At 46.0% G+C, this 25,151-nt stretch overlaps 1 protein-coding gene across 1 annotated transcript; it reads left to right on the top strand.

The window, feature by feature from the left end:
• The first annotated feature begins 599 nt into the window (after positions 1–599).
• Positions 600–17,399, top strand: LOC117090528 (solute carrier family 2, facilitated glucose transporter member 3). The gene is made up of 10 exons (XM_033222861.1): positions 600–887; positions 2,960–3,052; positions 3,716–3,876; positions 5,659–5,899; positions 6,214–6,376; positions 7,000–7,187; positions 11,827–11,931; positions 13,235–13,336; positions 14,916–15,119; positions 16,719–17,399. Exons 1-10 carry the CDS (start codon positions 873–875, stop codon positions 16,935–16,937), a joined length of 1,491 nt encoding a protein of 496 aa, XP_033078752.1. The 5' UTR covers positions 600–872; the 3' UTR covers positions 16,938–17,399.
• The last annotated feature ends 7,752 nt before the right edge of the window (positions 17,400–25,151 follow it).

Genomic DNA, 25,151 nt, shown 5'->3' with positions numbered 1-25,151 from the left:
TGCCCTGATAGTCTGGCTCCTAGAAATTCAGGTTTTCTTCCCTCCAGGTGAGATTATGCTAATCAGAGAACACTGGCAAAATTCTTTCCCTGATTTTCTTCTCTCAGGCTGTCTTTCCCTCCCTTTTAAGATTGTAGACTCCCTCTCAAAATAAAGAAAAAAAAAAAAGACTGTAGACCCACCCTATAAACAAAAAACGACTGATAAATTCATAGAATCAGGAATCCTTACTGCTTACACTCTTTCTAACAACCTTAAATCTCTGATAGTAACACCCACTTTGTTTTATATGGATAGATTTATTCTCATCTCTCTGTAGATTGTTTTAATCCCAAGCAGATTCAAGAGCAAAAAATAGTGTATTTGCCCTCCCTCCAGGCTTTTCTGGTAGCATTTTGTCTGTGAAACTAAGAGGCTGTAACTGCTATTAGAAGAGGGAAGGAGTAAGGATGAGCTTTTGAAAAAAAAAAAAAGAAAAGAAAAAAAACCCAGGGTGGAGAGAGTGGCAGGATGTGGTTTGAAGAGAGGAGGGGGAGGGAGGGCGTTATTGTCGGCATGGCGGGGGTGGGGATAGTTCTGAAGTTCTGATAACACAGAATTCCGAGAGATCACAAGATTATTTCAGGGGGGTGGGGTGGGGTGGGGTTGGGGGCTTGTCGCCCTTTCAGGCTCCACCCTTTGTGGAGATTATAAATAGTCATGATCCTAGCCAGACCCAGAGATGCTGTAATGGTGAGACTCTGGAGCTTTCCTGAGGACCTGGAGAAGACTTGCTGCTGAGAAGGACATTTTGAAGGTTTTGTTGGCTGAAAAAGCTGTTTCTGGAATCACACCCCTAGATCTTTCTTGAAGACTTGAATTCGATTCGGGCCATGGGGACACAGAAGGTAAGAGTGATATAATTACTGGTTATTTTTGCTTGTTTGGGGTACACTCAGAAAGGCAAATATTAATAATGTTAATTGCCTTGTTCTATTTTCTCCTAAATCACCAAGCCATCTTAAGGCCTTTTCATTTCTTACCTAGCCTGCACTGCTGCCGCTTCATCAGTTCTCTTTGAATGTCAGTTCTGTTCACCTTCTTATCATAGGAAAGTCACCGGGAGAAGTTGTGTTTACTTCTCAGGTTTATTTTAGGTAGCCATATACCACTGAGGATGAGATGGTTGAGCGTTTAGAGGATCGGGCTGCCTGGTTGTATAGATTAAAAGTGTGGGTCTCAGAGCCAGTGTGAAGACTTCTGGAAGCATTAGACCTTGAAAAGGTCTGTGTTTGGGCACACAGGCCAGGGTCCAGCCATCTGTTGGGGCTCGTGAAAGAATTACAGTTGTCCTTCCTATTAGGGTTAAAATTGTGATTGCAGGACATACTAAAATATTATTGAGTGCTGTAGTGCAATATTTGCAGGGAGAAAGGCTTTTTTTTTTTTTTTTTTTTTTCTGATTGAGTTTTGCTTTTGTTGCCCAGGCTGGAGTGCAATGGAGAGACCTCAGCTCATCACAACCTCCGCCTCCCGGGTTCAAGTGGTTCTCCTGCCTCAGCCTCCTGAGTAGATGGGATTACAGGCATGAACCACCACGCCTGGCTAATTTGTATTTTTAGTAGAGACGGGGTTTCTCCATGTTGGTCAGACTCCTGACCTCAGGTGATCCGCCCGCCTCGGCTTCCCAAGGTGTTGAGATTACAGGCGTGAGCCACCGCGCCCAGCAAGAAAGGCATTTTTTACCAAGATAAATTTAACTAAAAATAAGGGGCCGGGTGTGGCGGGTCACGCCTTTAACCCCAGCATTTGGGAAACCAAGGCAGGAGGCCTGGAGTTTGAGACTAGTCTTGGGCAATATAGTGAGATCCCATCTCTATAAAGCAGGAAGAAAGAAAATGTAGGAAAATAAGAGGGATGGAAAATTGAGACTAAAGAAAAGGCTCTCAAAGATAGCAAATGATGAGAGGAGGCAGAAGAGATTTTTACTAAAAGGAAAAAGATTTAACAGAGAGCATTGTACTGGCAGGGCCCTCCGGGGTACTGACGCTTAGCTGTGACTGAGACATCTGGGAGACTGCAGGCAAGGTCACTTCTGCTGAAGCTCCTAGCCTGCTGCCTAATCTGTCCGACCTGAAAGGAAATGAGTTCAAGATGTGAAAGATTGAAGGGATTTTTGGTGGGGTGGGGTGGGGTGGGGAGGAATGGCATAGAAGATGGCCTCAGGCATAAAAGTTGAGCTGCCAGGAGGTGGAAATGTAAAATGTCTTCCCCAGCTGAATTATTCCAGGCAAGGTGAAGATGACTGGTTCTCCCCACTAGGAAATGTCTCTTATATGTTGGGTTCAGAGTTAAGAGTGTTCTTTCTTGCCCTACGTGGGGGTTAGAGATAGCAGAACTGTATTTAATAAATGAAGCCTGAAATGGGGCCAGGATGCAGTGGGTAGATCCCGTAGCTTACATGGTCCTGAGAGATAGAGACTCAAAGAGCTGCCCAGCAGTGAAGACACAAACTACCACGCCCTCCCCCCCTACCACCACTGGGCTTCTGTGGAGTCTGGGTACAGATCAGACTGCACTGTGTTTGTTTCCAAAATGATCAATTCTTAGTGATCCTACCCAGGGCTGTGTTGTCCTCTGCCCCCCCAGTTCTTGAATTGAATTCTGTGCCTACTTTCACCTGATGCAAGTTTTTAAATATTTCCAAACTGACCAACCCAGTTTCTCTTAACTTCTTCCTTCCGCAATTTTCTTTCCACTTTCACCAAGTTAACTTCACATTCTTATCTCCAGATAAGTTCTTCAGTATAATCTATTCCTTTGTCTTCCCCATTAATTACCTAAATCTCATGTGATGTTTGTCCTTTTCATACCACTCATAGGTCAAATTCTCCTAATGCAGCTCCATAATTAATAAGAAACAGTCACCAATCGCAAGTTTTAATGACCGCTGTCTCCTCCCTGTCTTCCCTCCCTCCAGGTCACCCCAGCTCTGATCTTTGCCATCACAGTTGCTACAATCGGCTCTTTCCAGTTTGGCTACAACACTGGGGTCATCAATGCTCCTGAGAAGGTGAGTGCCAGGCCACAAGAATTAGAATCTGGAATAGGGAAGTTACTCCTTTAAGTAGAGTTTCAAGAAATCAGAATTTAAGGCCAGGCACGGTGGCACCTGCCTGGAATCCCAGCTACTCCGGAGGCTGAGGCCTAAAGATCACTTGAGCCCAGGAGTTCAACACCATCCTGGGCAACACAGTTAGTGAAGGTCCCTCCCCAAACTAGGGGATTTTAAGACAAACTTTGTATCTATCCTGTCCAAGACTGAAGATGGAGACAATATTGGTGGGGAAAATTAGTGGGGTCATTTAATCAAAGCAGAAAGCTCATTTACTCCCTGAACCCTGGGCGGTGCTGTTCTTCCTCCCACTCTTTCACCCATCGTGATAGACTTCCTGTATTATCCCGTAGGGGTTAGTTACCAAGAAGCTGGGTTCCCTTAGCAATAGGGCTGGGGTAGACTGAACATCGGTGCTGCCACCTACTGGGATTTTCAGGACAAATTTAAAAATTACTATTCCAGGGAGAGTTAACATTAATTCCAATATGTTATCTGCCTCTTCCATTCCCGTCTATTTATTCCCTTGATTCTCTAGGAAGGACATGATCCTTAATATTTGTCTTTTTTTCTCATCCAACTGTAACAGTCTGTTCTACCACCAACGCTTTTATTTTGCAGATCATAAAGGAATTTATCAATAAAAGTTTGACGGAGAAGGCAAATATTCCTCCCTCTGAGGTGCTGCTCACGTCTCTCTGGTCCTTGTCTGTGGCCATATTCTCCGTCGGGGGTATGATCGGCTCCTTTTCCGTCGGACTCTTTGTCAACCGCTTTGGCAGGTATTGACTAGAAACTGGGCAAGGAAGTGGGCTCTACAGCTGCACTGAGGACAAGTGTGGAGAGTTAGGGCAGGGAGGTGATGATGCCTTTGAATAAGAACACCTTGAATTCTAATCAAGGGAAAGCTAGTCCAGCTGGCCCCGAATATGACTGCCCTTGCGTGGAGCTCTACTACCTTCCGTAGCTCCCGCCCAGCTGGGCAAGAGATGAACTGTGTGAGTGATTGGCCTTTGCAGTCCAGCTAGGGCTAGTTCAGAATTATTCCCTAGTAAGCTCAACTATGGGGTTTCCAGAAACATAATTTACAAGGTCTGAAGTTGTTTACTTTTATTAAAAAAATTGGGGTTTCATATAAATGTTTTTATTATTTTACACAGGATAGGTAGGAATTATTTTTGTAATTCTTAGTCTATGGCAAATGTGGATAATGGTAAAAAGTCTTCTTATTCTATAGGAGCTTAACAATATGTTTTAGAAGGTAGAATATATTTTCAGTTATGACTAATAAAGGAACTGTTAGTTCCTGAACCCTGGGCAGTGCTGTTCTTCCTCCCACTCTTTCACCCATAGTGATAGACTTCCTGTATTATCCCTTAGGGGTTAGTTACGAAGAAGTTATATGTTGGGTTCAGAGTTAAGAGTGTTCTTTCTTGCCCTACACAGGGGTTAGAGATAGCAGAACTGTATTTAATAAACGAAGACTGAAATTGGGCCAGGATGCAGTGGGTAGATCCCGTAGCTTACATGGTCCTGAGAGAGAGACTGTTAGTTCCTTCATTAGTCATTTAGGCAATTAGGCCGGGTGCAGTGGCTCACGCCTCTAGTCTTAGCACTTTGGGAAGCCGAGGCAAGTGGATCAGCTGAGGTCAGGAGTTCGAGACCGGCCTGGCTAACATGGCAAAACCCCGTCTCTACTAAAAATACAAAAATTAGCCAGGCGTAGTGACAGGCACTTATCATGTCAGCTACTCCAGAGGCTGAGGCAGAAAAATCGCTTGAACCTCGGGGGTGGTGGAGAGGTTGCAGTAGGCTGAGATCTGGCCACTTCACATCAGCCGGGGTGAAAGAGCGAAACTCCATCTCAAAAAAAAAAAAAAAAGCCAGCACAGTGGCTCACCCCTGTAATCCCAGCACTTTGGGAGGCTGAGACGGGCAGGTCAGGAGGTCAAGACCATCCTGGCTAACACAGTGAAACCCCTGTCTCTACTAAAAATACAAGAAATTAACCGGGCGTGGTGGTGTGCGCCTGTAATCCCAGCTGCTTGGGAGGCCGAGGCAGGAGAATCTCTTGAGCCCGGGAGGCGGAGGTTGCAGTGAGCCGAGATCCCGCCACTGCACTCCAGCCTGGGTGACAGACCAACACTCCGTCTCAAAAAAAAAAAAAAAAAATTGCTAATTGGATATTCTAGAAATGCAATTGGAATTCACATTTAAAAATGGATAAGGCAACCTATTTTACTTGATTCTGTTCTTTTTTTTTTTTTACACCCCAAGAAAGAGGGGCTTGCTCTGTCACCCAGGCTGGAGTGTAATGGTTCAATCATAGCTCACTACAGCCTCAACCTCCCACCTCAGCTCCTTGAGTGCCGGGGACTGTAGGCGGGCACTGTCATGCCTGGTTCCCAACTAGAAATGTTCTGATAGTAGAAAGTGAAAAAGAAAAGTTAGATCGAAAAAAGGAGATGATAGGAGCCTGGAGAAGAGCAGAATAATGAGGATAGAAGAGAGGTTAGGAGCCTCTCACTTTGCTAATTCCATTTTGTCTTTGATTAACCTTACAGGCGTAATTCAATGCTGATTGTCAACCTGTTGGCTGTCACTGGTGGCTGCTTTATGGGACTGTGTAAAGTAGCGAAGTCAGTTGAAATGCTGATCCTGGGCCGTTTGGTTATTGGCCTCTTCTGCGGACTCTGCACAGGGTTTGTGCCCATGTACATTGGAGAGATCTCGCCTACTGCCCTGCGGGGTGCCTTTGGCACTCTCAACCAGCTGGGCATCGTGGTTGGAATTCTGGTGGCCCAGGTACTCTAGAACTTCTCATACCTGATGAGTGTTAGTTTCATGGGTCATTAAAAAAGTTAACATAGATAAAGCACTGAAGGATATCTGGCACATGTTCAATTATATGTGGAAGTTTTAGATATTGTTACTATAACTCATAGATAGTAGCTCAAGAAGCAGGCTGAGTAGAGAAAGGAAAAGAAACACAATTTGTTGATTTTTTTTTTTTTTTCCCATGGTAAAAGAATGTATGATTTTCTGAACTTTTCGTTTTTTAATGAACTTGTGGCCTACGAGGTATGGGGTTTATAGCATTATCTTTGTGTGGTTTCTAGATCTTTGGTCTGGAATTCATCCTTGGGTCTGAAGAGCTCTGGCCATTGCTACTGGGCTTCACCATCCTTCCTGCTATCCTACAAAGTGCAACCCTTCCATTTTGCCCTGAAAGTCCCAGATTTTTGCTCATTAACAGAAAAGAAGAGGAGAATGCTAAGCAGAGTGAGTATCCTTCACACCTTCATGTGAATATAATGTGAATTATATGGTTGTGGTTTGTTTGAGGGATGAGGGTACTGGACCTATTTTCTGTTATACTCTTTCCCTGCCCCTCAGAATCCAAGTGAGGAGGTTCTGATTACTCCTGAGGAAAATTTTCAGCCCCTAAAGAATGAGGGGAAAAGGCAGGTTTAGGAATGGATGCTATCAGGCCGGGCATGATGGGTCATGCCTGTAATCCAGCACTGTAATCCAGGTGGCCAAGGCGGGTCACCTGAGGTCAGGAATTCAAGACCTGCCTGAACAACATGGTGAAACCCCGTCTCTCTACTAAAAATACAAAATTAGCCGGGAATGGTGGTGCATGCCTGTAATCCCAGCTACTCGGTAGACTGAGGCAGGAGAATTGTGTGAACCCGGGAGGCGGAGGTTGCTTGAGCCGAGATCATGCCATTGCACTCCAGCCTGGGCAACAAGAGTGAAACTCCGTCTCAAAGAAAAAAAAAAAAGGAAGGGATGCTATCGATCACCTCATCTCATGCAGCCCTTTCCTGGCTGCTTTACAGGAAGAATGAATTTGGGGCAGCACATTATCTTTATCCTTTCCTCTTTCTTCTTTTCACCAGTCCTCCAGCGGTTGTGGGGCACCCAGGATGTATCCCAAGACATCCAGGAGATGAAAGATGAGAGTGCAAGAATGTCACAAGAAAAGCAAGTCACCGTGCTGGAGCTCTTTAGAGTGTCCAGCTACCGACAGCCCATCATCATTTCCATTGTGCTCCAGCTCTCTCAGCAGCTCTCTGGCATCAATGCTGTGAGTATGATACTTTAGGGTCAAACATGTCTTACAGTATTTCACTTAAAATGCCGGGCCGTGTGCCTGTAGTCCCAGCTACTCAGGAGACTGAGGTAAGAGGATCACTTGAGCTCAGGAGTTTCAGGCTGCAGTGAGCTATAATTATGCCACTGCATTCCAGCCTGGGAGACAGAGTGAGACTCTGTCTCTGAAATAGGGAAAAAAAGACCCTGGAAGGACACTGGCAACTTGAGAGTGAACTGACTTTACCAGTCTATGTTTTTACAACAAGAATAGTGAGCATGATAGTTTAAAGAGGGCAGCAAAACGGAAGCTAGCATTTGGCAGATAGCCCTTGTATTCCATGCAAATATCGGCTTCCTGCATTTGATTAGATTGTAGGAAGAGAGTATTCCTGTGCCTTTTAGTCAATATGGATATTAAGAGCACCCTTGTTCCATCTTTTAAAATATCGATTCATCCCCTAAGGGTTTTCAGATAGTCTTTGATCAATGGGATTAAGTTATTTTGTAACAAAGCATTTTGCATGTAATAGAGCGTTTTGATGCTCAAAATAGTAAGTTGGTTCTTGAACTTTTTTCTTAGCTAGCACACCAGGATATTTGTATTTGAAGTGGCAGTGCTTCTTGGGAGGGGTTAGAGGCTGTTTTGTCAGAATCTATGAGGAGCCAGGTGTGGTGGCTGCTCATGCCTGTAATCCCAGCTACTATTCTGGAGGCTGAGGTGGGAATATCACTTAGGCTCAGGAGTCAAGCCTGGGCAATATAGTATGACCCTGTCTTTAAAAAAAAAAAAAAAACGGCCGGGCGCGGTGGCTCAAGCCTGTAATCCCAGCACTTTGGGAGGCCGAGACGGGCGGATCACGAGGTCAGGAGATCGAGACCATCCTGGCTAACACAGTGAAACCCCGTCTCGGCCGGGCGTGGTGGCTCAAGCCTGTAATCCCAGCACTTTGGGAGGCCGAGACGGGCGGATCACGAGGTCAGGAGATCGAGACCATCCTGGCTAATACGGTGAAACCCCGTCTCTACCAAAAAATACAAAAAAACGAGCCGGGCGACGAGGCGGGCGCCTGTAGTCCCAGCTACTTGGGAGGCTGAGACAGGAGAATGGCGTGAACCCGGGAGGCGGAGCTTGCAGTGAGCTAAGAGCCGGCCACTGCACTCCAGCCTGGGTGACAGAGCAAGACTCCGTCTCAAAAAAAAAAAAAAAAAAAAAAAAAAGAAACCCCGTCTCTACTAAAAATACAAAAACTAGCCGGGCGAGGTGGCGGGCGCCTGTAGTCCCAGCTACTCGGGAGGCTGAGGCAGGAGAATGGCGTAAAACCCGGGAGGCGGAGCTTGCAGTGAGCTGAGATCCGGCCACTGCACTCCAGTCCGGGCGACAGAGCGAGACTCCGTCTCAAAAAAAAAAAAAACTTGGGAGGAAATACACAGTAGTTAGAAAAAGCCTCCTAGGTGATTGGTGATTTTGTTGAATCCCAATTTCAAATTCCTCATTTGGAAATGATAATGTAGGCCACACGTATTGCTGGAGAAAAATGTGCTCCCGAGACCTTCCAGAGCAGCAGAGCTGAGACTCAGCAGGTGAGGCAGCTACGTGCAAGTGTAGCGCTGAGAATGAGCACCTCTTTAAAGAATGTACCTTGCATTAGTTCTGTGCCTGTTTAAAAAAAGAATGCATAAAAGAATGCACCTGAGGCAACTCCCTAGCTGCCTCACCACAGTTCTGGCCCTGCGAAACAGGATCAGGAAAAGATCACCTGTGGGAAATTACAAATGATTAATGAGCACTCTGAGGGACAGACTCCTACCACTTCAGGATACGGTGTGTGCATTCTCTTTCTTTTTTTTTGAGTCTCACTCTGTCACCCAGGCTGTAGTACAGTGGCACAGTCTTGGCTCACTGCAAGCTCCGCCTCCCGGGTTCAAGTGATTCTCCTGCCTCAGTCTCCCTAGTAGCTGGGATTACAGGCGCGCACCACCACACCTAGCTAATTTTTTTGTATTTTTAGTAGAGACGGGATATCACCATGTTGGCCAGGCTGGTCTCAAACTCCTGACCTCAGGTGATCCGCCCACCTCGGCCTCCTAAAGTGCTGGCCTTACAGATGTGAGCCACCATGCCCAGCATGTACGTTAATTATTGTTGGACGAAGCTGGCTCCCAATTTAGTCAATGAGTAGATTTTGCTCCAGGTATAATCTCACCCAAAAGCTGGCTGCACCAGACTTATGGGGGTTGGGATTCCTGAGTCAGCTGAATTTGAGAATCTCTGTGTAAGAGGCCTGAAAATTGTCTGTAAAAAAAAATCAGATGCACAGCAGGCTTGGAAATCGCTTTTCCAACCTACTTTTGCGCAAACGATGATTTCTAATTTCCCCTATGGGCAAATGGGTAACAGGTTGCATTGTATCATGTTTACCTAGCAGAGTCAACTATTTAGGTGAGATGACAGGGTTAGCTTATCTTGCTTGGTGACAGACACTAGATCGCAAAGTCATTTTACTATAAGAAGTTTTATTGAGATGTGTACATGTACATTAGGTTTTTGACGTGTAGACATTATGTTAAGGAAGAGAATTGGCATACCTATTTATTGCTTGTTTAAGCTGCTCAAGTAATTACTTTTGTGCTAGCCTAATATCTTTCCCCACAAGCTTGATGTCATCATATAATATGTTGAGTTTTTTAACAGTCTTAATTAGCTCTAGAGCAGCAGGGTTTTCAATAATGACTCTACAAATCTCAGTTTCAAAAAACAGTCATAATCTTATTTTAGAAAATATAAATATATAGTTTATATCTTATGTACTAGGAATTTAAAGAGTTGCTTCTTGAGAAGGTAAATCCCAATGCAGAGGTCCATATTCATCAAAAAGACTAATAAATATTGCTATGGAGGCAAATACTCTGGGTGAAATAAACTGAAGCGAACCTGGGTAACCTAGATAATGTTCCCTTGTCATTATTACCTTGTAACTTGAGGTCTGAGTCCAATATTTTAATATCTCTTAACTATGGTAGTGGTAGCAACCTTACATTTTAGCACAGTGCCTAGCAAACAACATAATTATTTAATATATATTAAATTATGGCTGGGCGTGGTGGCTCAAACCTGTAATCCCAGCACTTTGGGAGGCCGAGACGGGCGGATCACGAGGTCAGGAGATCGAGACCATCCTGGCTAACACGGTGAAACCCCGTCTCTACTAAAAAAAATACAAAAAACTAGCTGTGCGCGGTGGCGGGTGACTATAGTCCCAGCTACTCGGGAGGCTGAGGCGGGAGAATGGCATAAACCCGGGATGCGGAGCTTGCAGTGAGCTGAGATCCGGCCACTGCACTCCAGCCTGGGCGACAGAGCGAGACTCCGTCTCAAAAAAAAAATATATATATATATATAAAATTACAATAATAGCTGATATTTCATCAAACACTTCAAAAGGGCCTAGGCCTAGGAAATAAAGCCCAATCCTTGCTTATTCAATGAGCAGGATAAGGTTATTCAACTAGTTCACTATCAAATTGAGACATCTATGTGCCTATTAATGTTTTGAGGGTTTGAGGAAGAGCCAATTAAAAAAGCATTTAGCTGGGCCTGATGGCACATGCCTGTAATTCCAGCAACTTGGGAGGCTAAGAGGCAGGAAGATCACTTAAGACCAAGAGTTTGGGACCAGCCTGTGGGTAACAGTGAGTTGCTGTCTCAACTTATTAAAAAGAAACCAGTCAGTAGGACTTACACCTTCATATAAGTTAGTGAAGTGGACATAAGCAAGACCAAATGGAACAGTGGGAATAAGCATTTTTAGAAGAAACAATGGAAATGAGTAGCTAGAATTAAGAACATTTAGAAGGAGAAAGGAGGGCCAGGTGCGGTGGCTCATGCCTGTAATCCCAGCACTTTGGGAGGCCAAGGCCAGCAGTTCGCTTGAGGACAGGAGTTTGAGACCAGCCTGGCCAACATGGTGAAAACCCATCTCTACTTAAACTACAAAAATTGGCCGGGTGCAGTGGCTCAAGCCTGTAATCCCAGCACTTTGGGAGGCCGAGACGGGTAGATCACGAGGTCAGGAGATCGAGACCATCCTGGCTAACATGGTGAAACCCCGTCTCTACTAAAAATACAAAAAACTAGCCGGGCGAGGTGGCGGGCGCCTGTAGTCCCAGCTACTTGGGAGGCTGAGGCAGGAGAATGGCGTGAACCCGGGAGGCGGAGCTTGCAGTGAGCCGAGATTGCACCACTGCACTCCAGTCTGGGCAACAGAGCGAGACTCTGCCTCAAAAAAAAAAAAAAAAAAACTACAAAAATTAGCTGGGAGTGGTTGCAGGCACCTGTAGTCCAGCTACTCAGGAGGCTGAGGCAGGAGAATCGCTTTCATCTGGGAGGTGGAAGTAACAGTGAGCCCAGATCATGCCACTGCACTCCTGTCTGGGTGACAGTTCGAGACTCCCTCTCAGAAAAAAGAGATAAGATACAGAAGATAATTCATTTGCAGAAGGGATATGAGTATTGAACAAAAACCCTAGAAAAAGGACGTCTTACACCCTGGGCCTTTTAAGTTTATTTTTGAGGATTCTGTGTAACTGGTATGCAGAATTGTATCAACGTTGCACGTTTTCTTTTCTACTAGGTGTTCTACTACTCAACAGGAATCTTCAAGGATGCAGGTGTTCAAGAGCCCATCTACGCCACCATTGGCGCGGGTGTGGTTAATACGATCTTCACTGTAGTTTCTGTAAGTTGGATGGTTTGATAATTTTGCGGGGGGAAAAGAATCCTTGCTACAGATGTTCAAAGATGAATTGCATAACCCTACTATCATTTAGTTACCTTTCTGTTGCTTAATTTTCCTTTGGGAAAAAGATACATTTAATGTTGGATGTAGTCTTTACTCTTCGAGCAAATGTGGATGGATGGGAAAGGAGGAAGGGATTAACTATATAGTACACTTTAAACTTGGAATTGGAGGAGAGGTGTTTGGAAAAACTCTCAACTCTGTGATTCTACTGTTTTTAAACTAAAGAAACAATAATCAACAGAAGATGTCTGTGACCCCCAGAATGTGTGAGGATTTTTCCCCATTAGGTAGGCAATCAGTTCTGTAGTGGACACCATCTATGTGTCCTGCGATTTAATTCTGACACGATTTACCTGGAGATAGCATCAGATCTCACAGGTTGGTGGCATAGTTCCCAAGACTGCCCCCCACTCCTGATGCCCATCACAGGCTCCAGGTTGTTTACCTGTGCTTCTGACCCACCAGCTATAGATCGGGATTCCTACCACGCCCTCTTTGGGTTGGATTAATTGCCTGTTGTGGCTCACAGAACTCAGGGAAAATGTTTCCTAGTTTGATTTTAAAGGATATTTTAAAGCACAGAAATAAACAACCAAATTGATTCACAGGGCGAGGTCTGGAGGGACCCTGAGCGTGGGAGACTCTGTCTCCGTGGAGTTGGGGTGCACTCCTAGCGCATAGATGATTTGTTGCTGACCTTCCTGTCAGCTTCCACGGGTTCAGATATCTGCAAGCTCCCCACACCCTGCCTTTTGGGCCTTTTATGCAGACTTAATTGATTCTCCATGATTGAAGCATGGACAACTGTTCTGAAATGTGATTGGACAAAAAGGGAATGATCTGAACCCAGCCAGGCCTGTCTGTTTGGATTATTTTGGCCTCTCTGTAGCGTTTCTTCCTCTAAGGGGTAGGGCAGGACCCCCTCTGAAATGAGGGTTTTATGACTCAGTCAGACTAGTGTCCTGCCAAGTGGGAGGGCAGGAGAAAGTCAGAGAAGGAATTGTATTTTCTGAGGCCTGCAGCATCCCAACATTATGACAAAAGACTCTACCAAGGGCTAGGGGGATTTTGAGCCAGGACCTGTGAATGGAACACAATATGTATGTATATAAAATCGTAAATCACAGGAGGTGTATTCGTAACAAGTGTCCTGCTGTTGGTAAGGCAGATTTCAAGTAGCTCAGACACTTTTCATTCATGGAAAGGAAAACTGAAGTTTCATGTCCCATTCTTCTTCCAGCTATTTCTGGTGGAAAGGGCAGGAAGAAGGACTCTGCATATGATAGGCCTTGGAGGGATGGCTGTTTGTTCCACGCTCATGACTGTTTCTTTGTTATTAAAGGTGAGTGCTCTTTGAGTGAAGAAAAGCGAGGGAGGGGGAAAGGAGGAGAGAGGTTACAGTTGACTTCTGTGACACAAGGGGTGGGTTGTTAAGGTTGCAGTTTGTCAACAAAGTCAAAGGGGAGAAGCAGGATGCCCAGAGTTTTTAAGAAACGTGGGTCTTCAGAGAACTGGAGGTAAACTGTTAGAATCCTTACATTTATAGAACATTCTTATAGCTTATAAAATAAATTATCTAATTTAATTCTTAAAATAATATCAAGATAATCACACTTAATAGATGATGACATGGTCTCAATACAAAGTGACATACATGAGATCACATAGATGGGATTCAAAAATCCAAGCCTCGGCCGGACGCAGTGGCTCACGCCTGTAATTCCAGCACTTTGGGAGGCTGAGGTGGGTGGATCACCTGAGGTTGGGAGTTCAAGAACAGCCTGACTAACACCGTGAAACCCCGTCTCTACTAAAAAATACAGAAAACTAGCCGGGCGAGGTGGCGGGCGCCTGTAGTCCCAGCTACTGGGGAGGCTGAGGCAGGAGAATGGCGTAAACCCAGGAGGCGGAGCTTGCAGTGAGCTGAGATCCGGCCACTGCACTCCAGCCTGGGTGACAGAGCGAAACTCCATCTCAAAAAAAAAAAAAAAATACAAAATTAGCCGGGAGTGGTGGTGCATGCCTCTAATACCAGCTACTTGGGAGGCTGAGGCAGGAGAATCACTTGAACCCAGGAGGCAGAGGTTGCGGTGAATCAAGATGGCACCATTGCACTCTGGCCTGGGTAACAAGAGCGAAACTCCCTCTCAAAAAAAAAAAAAAAAATTCCAAGCCTGGCTGAGTGCAATGGTTCATGCCTGTCATCTGCAACTTTGGAAGGCCAAGGTTAGAGGATTGCTTGAGCCCAGATCAAGACCAGCCTAGGCAACATGGCAAGAAACTATCTCTATAAAAAAACAAAAATTTGTTTTGTTTTGTTTTTGTTTTTGGTGACAGAGTTTCACTGTGTCAACAGGCTGAAGTGCAGTCGCATGATCTCAGCTCACTGCAACCTCCGCCTCCTGGGCTTAAGTGTTTCCTGTGCCTCAGCCTCCCAGGAAGCTGGGATTACAGGCATGCGCCACCATGCCCAGCTAATTTTTGTACTTTTTAGTAGAGACAGGGTTTCACCATGTTAGCCAGGCTGGTCTCCAACTCTTGACCTCAAATAATCCACCTGCCTTGGTGTAAGCCACAGCACCTGGCCAAAAAAATTTTTTTAATTAGCCAGGCATGGTGGCACATGCTTCAAGTCCAAGCGATTTGAGAGGCTGAGGTGGGAGGATTGCTTAAGCCCTGGAGATCGATGATGCAGCAAGGTGTTTTAGCGCCACTGCACTCCAGCCTGGGCAACACAGTAAGATCCTGTCTCTAAACATAATAAAAATAAATCCAAGCCTGTTGATTCCACAGCCACTCTTTGTATTGTGCATCAGGGACAGGAGAATCTTGCCGTTAATTGCCTCTGGGAACCTAGATCCTAGGTTACACTGTCTTTAAATTGTATTAAATTGTATTTTCTCTGTTCCTTCCTCTTACAGGATAACTATAATGGCATGAGCTTTGTCTGTATTGGGGCTATCCTGGTCTTTGTAGCCTTCTTTGAAATTGGACCAGGCCCCATTCCTTGGTTTATTGTGGCCGAACTCTTCAGCCAGGGCCCCCGCCCAGCTGCGATGGCAGTGGCCGGCTGCTCCAACTGGACCTCCAACTTTCTAGTCGGATTGCTCTTCCCCTCTGCTGCTGTAAGTAAACTCACCTTATCTTAAAACCAGCCTATGTAAGCTGACATGTTGAAGATACTCCTTAATAATAGAGTAGTCTAGGCCTGACATTGTGGCTCACGCCTGTAATCCTAGCACTTTGAGAGGCTGAGGCAGGCGGATCACCTGAGGTCAGGAGTTCAAAATCAGCCTGACCAACATGGTGAAACTCCTGTCTCTACTAAAAATTCAAAAATTAGCTGGACATGGTGGCACATGCCTGTAATTCCAGCTATTTGGGAGACCGAGGAAGGAGAATCGCTTAAACCTGGGAGGTGGAGGTTGCAGCGAGCCGAGATCACGCTACTGCACTCCAGCCTGCTTGACGGGAGCAAGACTCCATCCCTCAATAAATAAACAAATAAATAATACCGTAGTCCCTCCTCATCTGCAGTTTCAGTTACCTGCAGTCTAAAAATACTAAGTGGAAAATTTCAGAAATAAACAATTCGTAAGTTTTAAATTGCGGCCGGATGCAGTGGCTCAAGCCTGTAATCCCAGCACTTTGAGAGGCCAAGGTGGGTGGATAACTTGAGGTCAGGAGTTGGGGACCAGCCTGACTATCATGGTGAAACCCTGTTTCTACAATAAATACAAAAATTAGGCCTTGTGTCATGGCTCACTGTAATCCCAGTGAGCAAGATCATGCCATTGCACTCCAGTCTGGGCAACAAGAGAAACTCTGTCTCAAAACAAGAAAAAAAAAGCTAGGCATTGTAGCACACACCTGTAGGCCTAGCTACTCAGGAGACTGAGGCAAGAGAATCACTTGAACCCAGGAGGTAGAGTTCATTGTGAGCTGTGATCACGCTACTGCTCTCTAGCCTGGGTGACAGAGCGAGACCCCATTTCAAAAAAAAAAAAATTGTAAAAAGAGATGGAGTCGAAGGCATGGCGCGGTGGCTCAAGCCTGTAATCCCAGCACTTTGGGAGGCCGAGACGGGTGGATCACGAGGTCAGGAGATCAAGACCATCCTGGCTAACACAGTGAAACCTCGTCTCTACTAAAAAATACAAAAAACTAGCCGGGCGAGGTGGCGGGCGCCTGTAGTCCCAGCTACTCGGGAGGCTGAGGCAGGAGAATGGCGTAAACCCAGGAGGCGGAGCTTGCAGTGAGCTGAGGTCTGGCCACTGCACTCCAGCCTGGTGAGAGAGCGAGACTCTGTCTCAAAAAAAAAAAAAAAGAGAGAGATGGAGTCTTGTTATGTTGCCCAGGCTGGTCTCAAACTGCTGGGTTCCGGTGATCCTCCTACCTTGACCTCCCAAAGTGCTAGGATTGTAGGCGTAAGCCGCCGTACTCGGCCCAGAAACACAGATTTTAAAAATAATACTCAAAAGTCCAAAAATACTCAGTAGACATTTGGAAGCATCTAACTGTAATGAAAAGGAGTGACAAAAAACTACCGAGAACTATAGTAAGTTAGCAATAGGATCTTAAGTGAATCGCTGAAGAAACCAGTTTCCGTTAAATATGGAAGGGTTATAGCTTGAAGCCCACTGGAAATATGAATGTGAAGGAAATTGAGTTTGTCAATGACCAGATTTTTATATTAACCTTCCTTTTTTGTGTCCTTTCACTAGCACTATTTAGGAGCCTACGTTTTTATTATCTTCACTGGCTTCCTCATTACCTTCTTGGCCTTTACCTTCTTCAAAGTCCCTGAGACCCGTGGCAGGACTTTTGAGGATATCACACGGGCCTTTGAAGGGCAGGCACAAGGTACAGATAGATCTGGGAAGGACGGTGTCATGGAAATGAACAGCATCCAGCCTCCTAAGGAGACCACCACCAATGTCTGAGTCATGCCCCTTCCACCTCCCTCCCAGCATGGGAAAGCCATCTCTCCCTGAACACAGGAGAGACCTCATCAGGATGAACCCGGGACTGCTTCTGAATGCTGCTACTTGGTTCCTTTCTCATCCCACGCACTCCATGAGCACCCCAAGGCTGGGGTTTGTTGGACTTTCAATGGCTTTTTAAATATTTTATTTCCTGGACATTCTCTTCTGCTTAGGAGAGACCGAGTGAACCTACCTTCACTTCAGGAGGTACTGGCCACTTGGCATATGACAACTTTGCCAGCTTTTCCTCCCTTGGGTTCTAATATTGCCACATTAGGGGATATAGGAGAGGAAAAGTAAGGTGCGGTTCCCCCAACCTCAGACTTAACAGAAAGCAGATACACATATGAGTGTGGAAGGCAGAGGGGGTTTGTGTAAGAGCACCTTCCTCATTTCCACACAGCTTTACACGGCAAGTAAACTTGAGTTTTATTTATTTTATCCTCTGGTTGAATTACATATATATATATTTTTTACATTAAGTTCCAGGATACATGTGCAGAATGTGCAGGTTTGTTACATAGGTATATATGTGCCATGGTGGAAATATTTATTTTTTTAAGCATAATTTTACCAAATAATAAAAACAGAAGGAAATTGAGATTAGAGGGAGGTGTTTAAAGAGAGGTTATAGAGTAAAAGATTTGATGCTGGAGAGGTTCAGGTGCAATAAGAAGAATTTAGGGAGAAATGTAGTTCATTATTGGAGGGTAAATGATGTGGTGCCTGAGGGCTGTATGTTACCTCTTAACAATTTTTGTCCTTCAGATGGAAACTCTTGAAGTTTAATTTTTCATAAAAGTCATATACTTATGTAATAAAGCTACTGATTTCCTTTGGAATTTTTTTCTTTAAGATAATAGTTTACATGTAGTAGTACTTGAAGTCTAGGATTATTAACTAATATGGGCATTGTAGTTAATGACGGTTGATGGGTTCTAATTTTGGATGGAGTCGAGGGAAGGGAAAGTGATTTCTAGAAAGCCTGTTCCCCTCACTGGACGAAATAACTCCTTCTTGTAGTAGTCGCATGACTTTTGAAGTAATCTGCCACCTATCTTGTGGGAGCCATCCAAATGAGAAACCAAAAATAATTGGTTCTTGGTAGAGATTCATTATTTCTCCACTTTGTTCTTTAGTAGGTTTTAGGTGTTGATTTTCTGTTTTATTTTAACTCTTACCTTTAAAGGAATTCCCCAAAGAATGTTTATAGCAAACTTGGAATGTGTAACCTCAGCTCTGGGAGAGGATTTTTTTCTGAGCGATTATTATCTAAAGTGTGTTGTTGCTTTAGGGTTAGGGCACGCTTGCGTATGTCTGTTACCATGTCACTGTGGTCCGATGCCGAGTGCCCTTAGGGGACTTGAATCTTTCCAATAAACCACGTTTGAGATAGTATGAGTCAATGTGCAGTGTAGCCACACTTGAGAGGATGAATGTATGCACTGTCACTTTGCTCTGGGTGGAAGTACATTTTTTTTTTTTTTTTTTGAGAGGGAGTCTCGCTCTGTCGCCCAGGCTGGAGTGCAGTGGCCGGATCTCAGCTCACTGCAAGCTCCGCCTCCCGGGTTCACGCCATTCTCCTGCCTCAGCCTCCCGAGTAGCTGGGACTACAGGCGCCTGCCTCCTCGCCCGGCTAGTTTTTTGTATTTTTTAGTAGAGACGGGGTTTCACCGTGTTAGCCAGGATGGTCTCGATCTCCTGACCTCGTGATCCACCCGTCTCGGCCTCCCAAAGTGCTGGGATTACAGGGTTGAGCCACCGCGCCCGGCCGGAAGTACATTATTGTTGACTTATTTTCTCGGTGTTTGTTCCCACAGCCCCTTTTTCATATGTTGCTCAATCTCCCTTTCCCTTCTTGGTGCTTACACATCTCAGAACCGTTAGCCAAACCCTTGCCAGTGACAGTATTTTGGTTCTCAGTTCTCACTGTTCTGTGGAGCCTTTGAATATAAACACACACAGCTGAGGCCGGGTGCGGTGGCTCTCGCCTATAATCCCAGCACTTTGGGAGGCCGAGGCGGGTGGTCAGGGATTCGAGAACAATCTGGCCAACATAGTGAAACCCTGTCTCTACTAAAAATGCAAAAATTAACTGGGCGTGGTGGCGGGCACCTGTAATCCCAGCTACTCGGGAGGCTGAGGCAGGAGAATCACGTGAACCCGGGGCGCAGAGGTTGCAGATCACCCTAGCCCAGGCCACAGTGCAAGACTCCGTCTCAAAAAAAAAAAAAAAAAAGACATAGCTATGGAGTGGGGTTTAGCTTGAAAAGATGACCTTGCAATTTCACATCAACTTCTGGCTCCTCAAACAGTAAGTCGGCAGTAAGGCAGGGTACCCTTTCTCACTGAGAAGATTGTGAATATTTCCATATGGATTTTCTATTACTAATGTTACTCTGATTCTTTGTTTTAAAATAAAAATTCTGAATGTACATGAAATTATGGCCTTATTACTTTTGTCCTTCCTGTGACCACAAAATCAGCTTTAAATCCTGATTTGGCTACTCAGTGCCTGTTGTGACTTGTATGAGACCCTTATAAGAGAATAGCCGTATGTGTTTATCGTGTAGATTAAATGAAAAAGCTTTCGTGCATTGCTTTTCATACTTGATAAATTATTTGTTTTGTTTCCCACTGATAATTAGTTGTTTTCAAAACTGCCCTACCTACCTAAAAGCCTTGCTTGTCCATTTTCACATCTTGTTATATGCATTTTTTTTTTTTTTTTTCGAGACGGAGTCTCGCTCTGTCACCCAAGCTGGAGTGCACTGGCCAGATCTCAGCTCACTGCAAGCTCCGCCTCCCGGGTTCACACCATTGTCCTGCCTCAGCCTCCCGAGTAGCTGGGACTACAGGCGCCCGCCACCTCACCCGGCTAGTTTTTTGTATTTTTTAGTAGAGGCGGGGCTTTACTGTGTTAGCCAGGATGGTCTCGATCTCCTGACCTTGTGATCCGCCCATCTCGGCCTCCCAAAGTGCTGGGATTACAGGCTTGAGCCACCGCGCCCGGCCCCTTTCTCTTTTTTTCTTTGAGACAGATCCTCCCTCTGTCACCCAGGCTGGAGTGCAGTCACATGACATGGACTCACTGCAACCTCCACCTCTCAGGTTGAAACAATTGTTCTCTGGAGCAGCTGGGACTACAGGTGTCTGCCACCACACCAGGCTAATTTTTGTATTTCTCGTAGAGATGGGGTTTTACCATGTTGGCCAGGCTGCTCTTGAACTCCTGACCTCTGGTGATCTGCCCACCTCAGCCTCCCAAAGTGCTGGGATTACAGGCATGAGCCACACCTGGCCCTCACTCTCTCTTTTTCTTTCTTTTCTCTCTCTCTCTCTTTTTTCAGAGACGGGGGTCTCACTATGTTTCCCAGGCTGGCCTCAAACACATGTGCCCAAATGATTCTCCTGCCTCAGCCTCTCAGGTAGCTGGTATTACAGTTGCAGACCTCCACACCCGGCACAATATCTGACCCTTTGATTTTAGTCAAAACGTGGATGGGGACCAGGTGCAGCGGCTCACACCTGTGATTTCCAGCACTTTGGGTGGCCGAGGCAGATGGATTGCTTGAGGCCAGGAGTTCGAGACCAGCCTGTCCAACATAGTGAAACCCCGTCTCTACTAAAACTACAAAAATTAGTTGGGCGTGGTGGCTGGCATGTGCCTGTAATCCCAGCTTCTTGGGAGGCTTAGGGGTGAGAATTGCTTGAACCCAGGAGGCAGAGGTTGCAGGGAGCCAAAATCGTGACATTGCACTCCTGCCTGGGCAACAGTGCAAGACTCTGTCTCAAAAAAAAAAAAAAAGTGTGGGCCAGGAGCAGTGGCTCACACCTGTAATTCTATCAGTTTGGGAGCCCAAGGTGGGCGGGATCACCTGAGGTCAGGAGTTGGAGACTAGCCTGATCAACATGGAGAAACCCCATCTCTACTAAAAATACAAAATTAGCCAGGCACGGTGGCACATGCCTATAATCCCAGCTACTCGAGAGGCTGAGACAGCAGAATCACTTGTACCCAGGAGGCAGAAGTTGCAGCAAGCCGAGATCGTGCCATTGCACTCCAGCCTGGGGCAACAAGAGTGAAATTCCATCTTAAAAAAAAAATTTTTTTTGATGTAATCAAATTTATCTATTTTTTTGTTGTTGTTGTTACTCAGGCCTCCTAATTGGCAAACCTTTAAATATCTGTACATATCAACTATGGGTGAGAATGAGAAGCAATGGGAGCTATCTTTACTGCTAGCAAGAGTATAACATTGCATCGCTACTTTGTTATTATTATTGTTATTATTATTATTATTATTATTATTTTACCTTTCCCAGTTCTCTTTATGTATCATTACTTTAGAAAGCAGTTTGGGCTGGGACAGATGCCGTGGCTCACGCCTCTAATCCCAGCACTTGGGGAGGCAGGAGTTTGAGACCAGCCTGGCCAGCATGGCAAAACCCCATATCTACTAAAAATACAAAATTAGCCAGGCGTGGTGGCACACGTTTATAGTTCCAGCTACTCAGGAGGCTGAGGCAGGAGAATCACTTGAACCCAGGAAGCAGAGGTTGCAGTGAACCGAGATCACACCATTGCACTCCAGCCTGGTTGACAGAGGAAACTCCGTCTCAAAAAAAGAAAGCAGTTTGGGCTGGGCACAGTAGCTCATGACTATAATCCTAGCACTTTGCGAGGCCAAAGCAGGCAAATCGCTTGAGCCCTGGAGTTTGAGACCAGCCCTGGCAACCGAGTGGGATCCATGTCTCTACAGATTTTTTTTTTTTAGTTAGCTGGGCACAGTGATGTGTGCCTGTGATGCCAGCTATTCAAGAGGCTGAGGGCAGGAGCCCTTGAGCTATGATTGAGGTACTGCGCTGCAGCCTGAGCGACAGAGCAAGATCCTGTCTCAAAAAAAAAAAAAAAATTGGCCGGGCGCGGTGGCTCAAGCCTGTAATCCCAGCACTTTGGGAGGCCAAGACGGGCGGATCACAAGGTCAGGAGATCGAGACCATCCCGGCTAACACAGTGAAACCCCGTCTCTACTAAAAGATACAAAAACTAGCCGGGCGAGGTGGCGGGCGCCTGTAGTCCCAGCTACTCGGGAGGCTGAGGAAGGAGAATGGCGTAAACCCGGGAGGCGGAGCTTGCAGTGAGCTGAGATCCGGCCACTGCACTCCAGTCCGGGCGACAGAGCAAGACTCCGCCTCAAAAAAAAAAAAAAAAAAAAAAAAAATTATAATAATAAAAAAAAGAAAGCAATTTGGCTTTATCCAGGAAAATTGAATGTATGTATGGCTCAAATTCTTTACCTCCTCATCCCATCCCCAATGCCATGCTTTTTGCTAAGTGGTCTTTGCAGTTCCTTCTATTAAAGGAGAGGGATAAGCTTTACTAAAGGAGAGGGATAAGTTTCATTTTAACCTTTTTTTTTTGAGAGAGTCTTGCTCTGTCACCCGGGCTGGAGAGCAGTGGCACGACCTTGGCTCAGTGCAAGCTCCGCCTCCCGGGTTCACGCCATTCTCCTGCCTCAGCTTCCCCAGTGGTTGGGACTACAGGTGCCAGCCACCACGCCTGGCTAATTTTTTTGTGTTTTTAGTAGAGATGGGGTTTCACCATGTTTGCCAGGATGGTCTCGATCTCCTGACCTGGTGATCCGCCCTCCTTGGCCTCCCAAAGTACTGGGATTACAGGCAGGAGCCACCGCTCCTGGCCATCAATTTTTGTGTTTTTGGGTGAGACGGGGTTTTGCCATGTTAACCAGGCCGGTCTCGAACTCGTTACCTCAGGTGATCGTCCTGCCTTAGGCCTCCCAAAGTGCTGGGATTACAGGCATGAGCCACCTTGCCCGGCCCACGTTTAACTTTAGGTTCAGTCACCTGACTTGAATTGGCCAATAAGGAATATCTGTTCTGAGCCAAGGTCTTAAGAGCACTTGTCTGTTTTAACTTGCCCTCTAGTATACCTGCTTTTGCTAGGTAAGAGCGTCTTCTGGCTTAGCTGTTGCAATCCTGGCCTGACCTCCAAAGTAAACAGGCAGCGATATCTTAGTACAAACCTCAGGGAGAAGCCTAGCTCAGCTAGATCTGTAACTTGAAACAGAACCAAACCCAGCCTGGACCTACTGACTCCCAGCCCATTCACCGATATGTCCAATCAATGTGGGCAGAAGGATAGATGTATATGCCTTCTGTTTTACCATACTAGGTAGGGGAAGCATTCCCCAGTCAGACACAGTATTCATCCCCATAATACATTCAGGTAAAGGGGACACAACTGTCTCACATAAAACCTTTTCAAACATACCAATTTCCATCCAAATTTTCACCTTGTCTTTTTTTAAAATTTTTTTTAGTTTTTGAGACAGAGTCTCACTCTGTCGCCCAGGCTGGAGTGCAGTGGCCGGGTCTCAGCTCACTGCAAGCTCCACCTCCTGGGTTTACGCCATTCTCCTGCCTCAGCCTCCCGAGTAGCTGGGACTACAGGCACCCGCCACCTCACCCGGCTAGTTTTTTTGTGTTTTTTAAGTAGAGACGGGGTTTCACCGTGTTAGCCAAGATGGTCTCGATCTCCTGACCTCATGATCCGCCCGTCTTGGTCTCCCAAAGTGCTGCGATTACAGGCTTGAGCCACTGCGCCAGGCCCACCTTAGTCTTATGAGTCTTTTGCACTCTTATATCCTCCCAACTTTACAGTAGCCCCTTAGAACTTCATTAGCAGGTCTTGGAACGACAGTGCATGGCACTCCTGTGTCAAGGTGTCCCAGAAATATCACTTCTCTACCTCTGATTATTTTATTCACTCATGTGCATATGTCTTTGAGTCCTCTACTGGAGGTCAGGCCAAGAGACCCAAACCCTCTCATCAGTTCTTTTTTCTTTTTTTTTTTTTTTTTTTTTTTTTGAGACGGAGTCTTGGTCTGCCACCCAGGCTGGAGTGCAGTGGCCGGATCTCAGCTCACTGCAAGCTCCGCCTCCTGGGTTTACGCCATTCTCCTGCCTCAGCCTCCCGAGTAGCTGGGACTACAGGCGCCCGCCTCGTCGCCCGGCTAGTTTTTTGTATTTTTAAGTAGAGATGGGGTTTCACCGTATTAGCCAGGATGGTCTCGATCTCCTGACCTCGTGATCCGCCCGTCTCGGCCTCCCAAAGTGCTGGGATTACAGGCTTGAGCCACCGCGCCCGGCCCTTTTTTCTTTTTTTTTGAGGAAGAGTCTTGCTCTGTCGCCCAGGCTGGAGTCCAGTGGCTCAATCTCGGTTCACTGCAAGCTCCACCTACCATGTTCACGCCGTTCTCCTGCCTCAGCTTCCCAAGTAGCTGGAACTACAGGTGCCCGTCACCACGCCAGGCTAATTTTTTTTGTATTTTTAGTAGAGACAGGGTTTCACCGTGTTAGCCAGGATGGTCTCAATCTCCTGACCTTGTGATCTGACCGCCTCGGCTTAACATAGTGCTGGGATTACAGGCGTGAGCCACCATGCCTGGCCCAGTTCTTCTTTTGATTAAATTGCAGGACCATCATCCCGGATGACTAGAGGTCAGGTTTGATTTTCTTTTTTTTTTTTTTTGAGAAGGAGTCTTGCTCTGCAGTGGCACTATCTCAACTCACTGCAACCTCCACCTCCCAGATTTAAGCAATTATCCTGCCTCAGCAGCCTCCCGACTAGCTGGGATTACAGGCATCTGCCACCACCCCCAGCTAAGTTTTCTTTGTATTTTTCATAGAGATGGGGTTTCCCATGTTGACCAGGCTGGTCTTGAACTCCTGACCTCAGGTGATCCACCCACGTTGACCTCCCATAGTGCTGGGATTACAGGCGTGAGCCACGACGCCCGGCCTGGTCAGGTTTCTTGAATTCCTGATAAGCAGGGTGAATACGGCAGGTTTGTTTAAGGCCCTTCAATGCTGAGTGACTAGTAGGAGTCTCATCAGTACAGCAACTTCTGAGAGTGCTGTATTAAGGCCTCTGTTTTGGCCCTATCAGTGTCTCCTTTATTGGTCCAATTTCTTGGGGTTTTTTTGTTTCATTTTCTTTTGTTTTGTGCTTGTAGAGACAGGGTGTTGCTCTGTCACCCAGGCTGGAATGCAATGGTACAATCACAACTCACTATATCCTCAAACTACTGGGCTCAAGTGATCCTCCCACCTCAGCCCACTGAGTAGCTGGGACTACAGGTGCTTACC

Source organism: Trachypithecus francoisi, unplaced genomic scaffold (assembly GCF_009764315.1).
Source record: "Trachypithecus francoisi isolate TF-2019V2 unplaced genomic scaffold, Tfra_2.0 Lachesis_group11, whole genome shotgun sequence".
Taxonomy (NCBI): domain Eukaryota; kingdom Metazoa; phylum Chordata; class Mammalia; order Primates; family Cercopithecidae; genus Trachypithecus; species Trachypithecus francoisi.
This window is presented reverse-complemented; position numbering and strand designations above follow the sequence as displayed.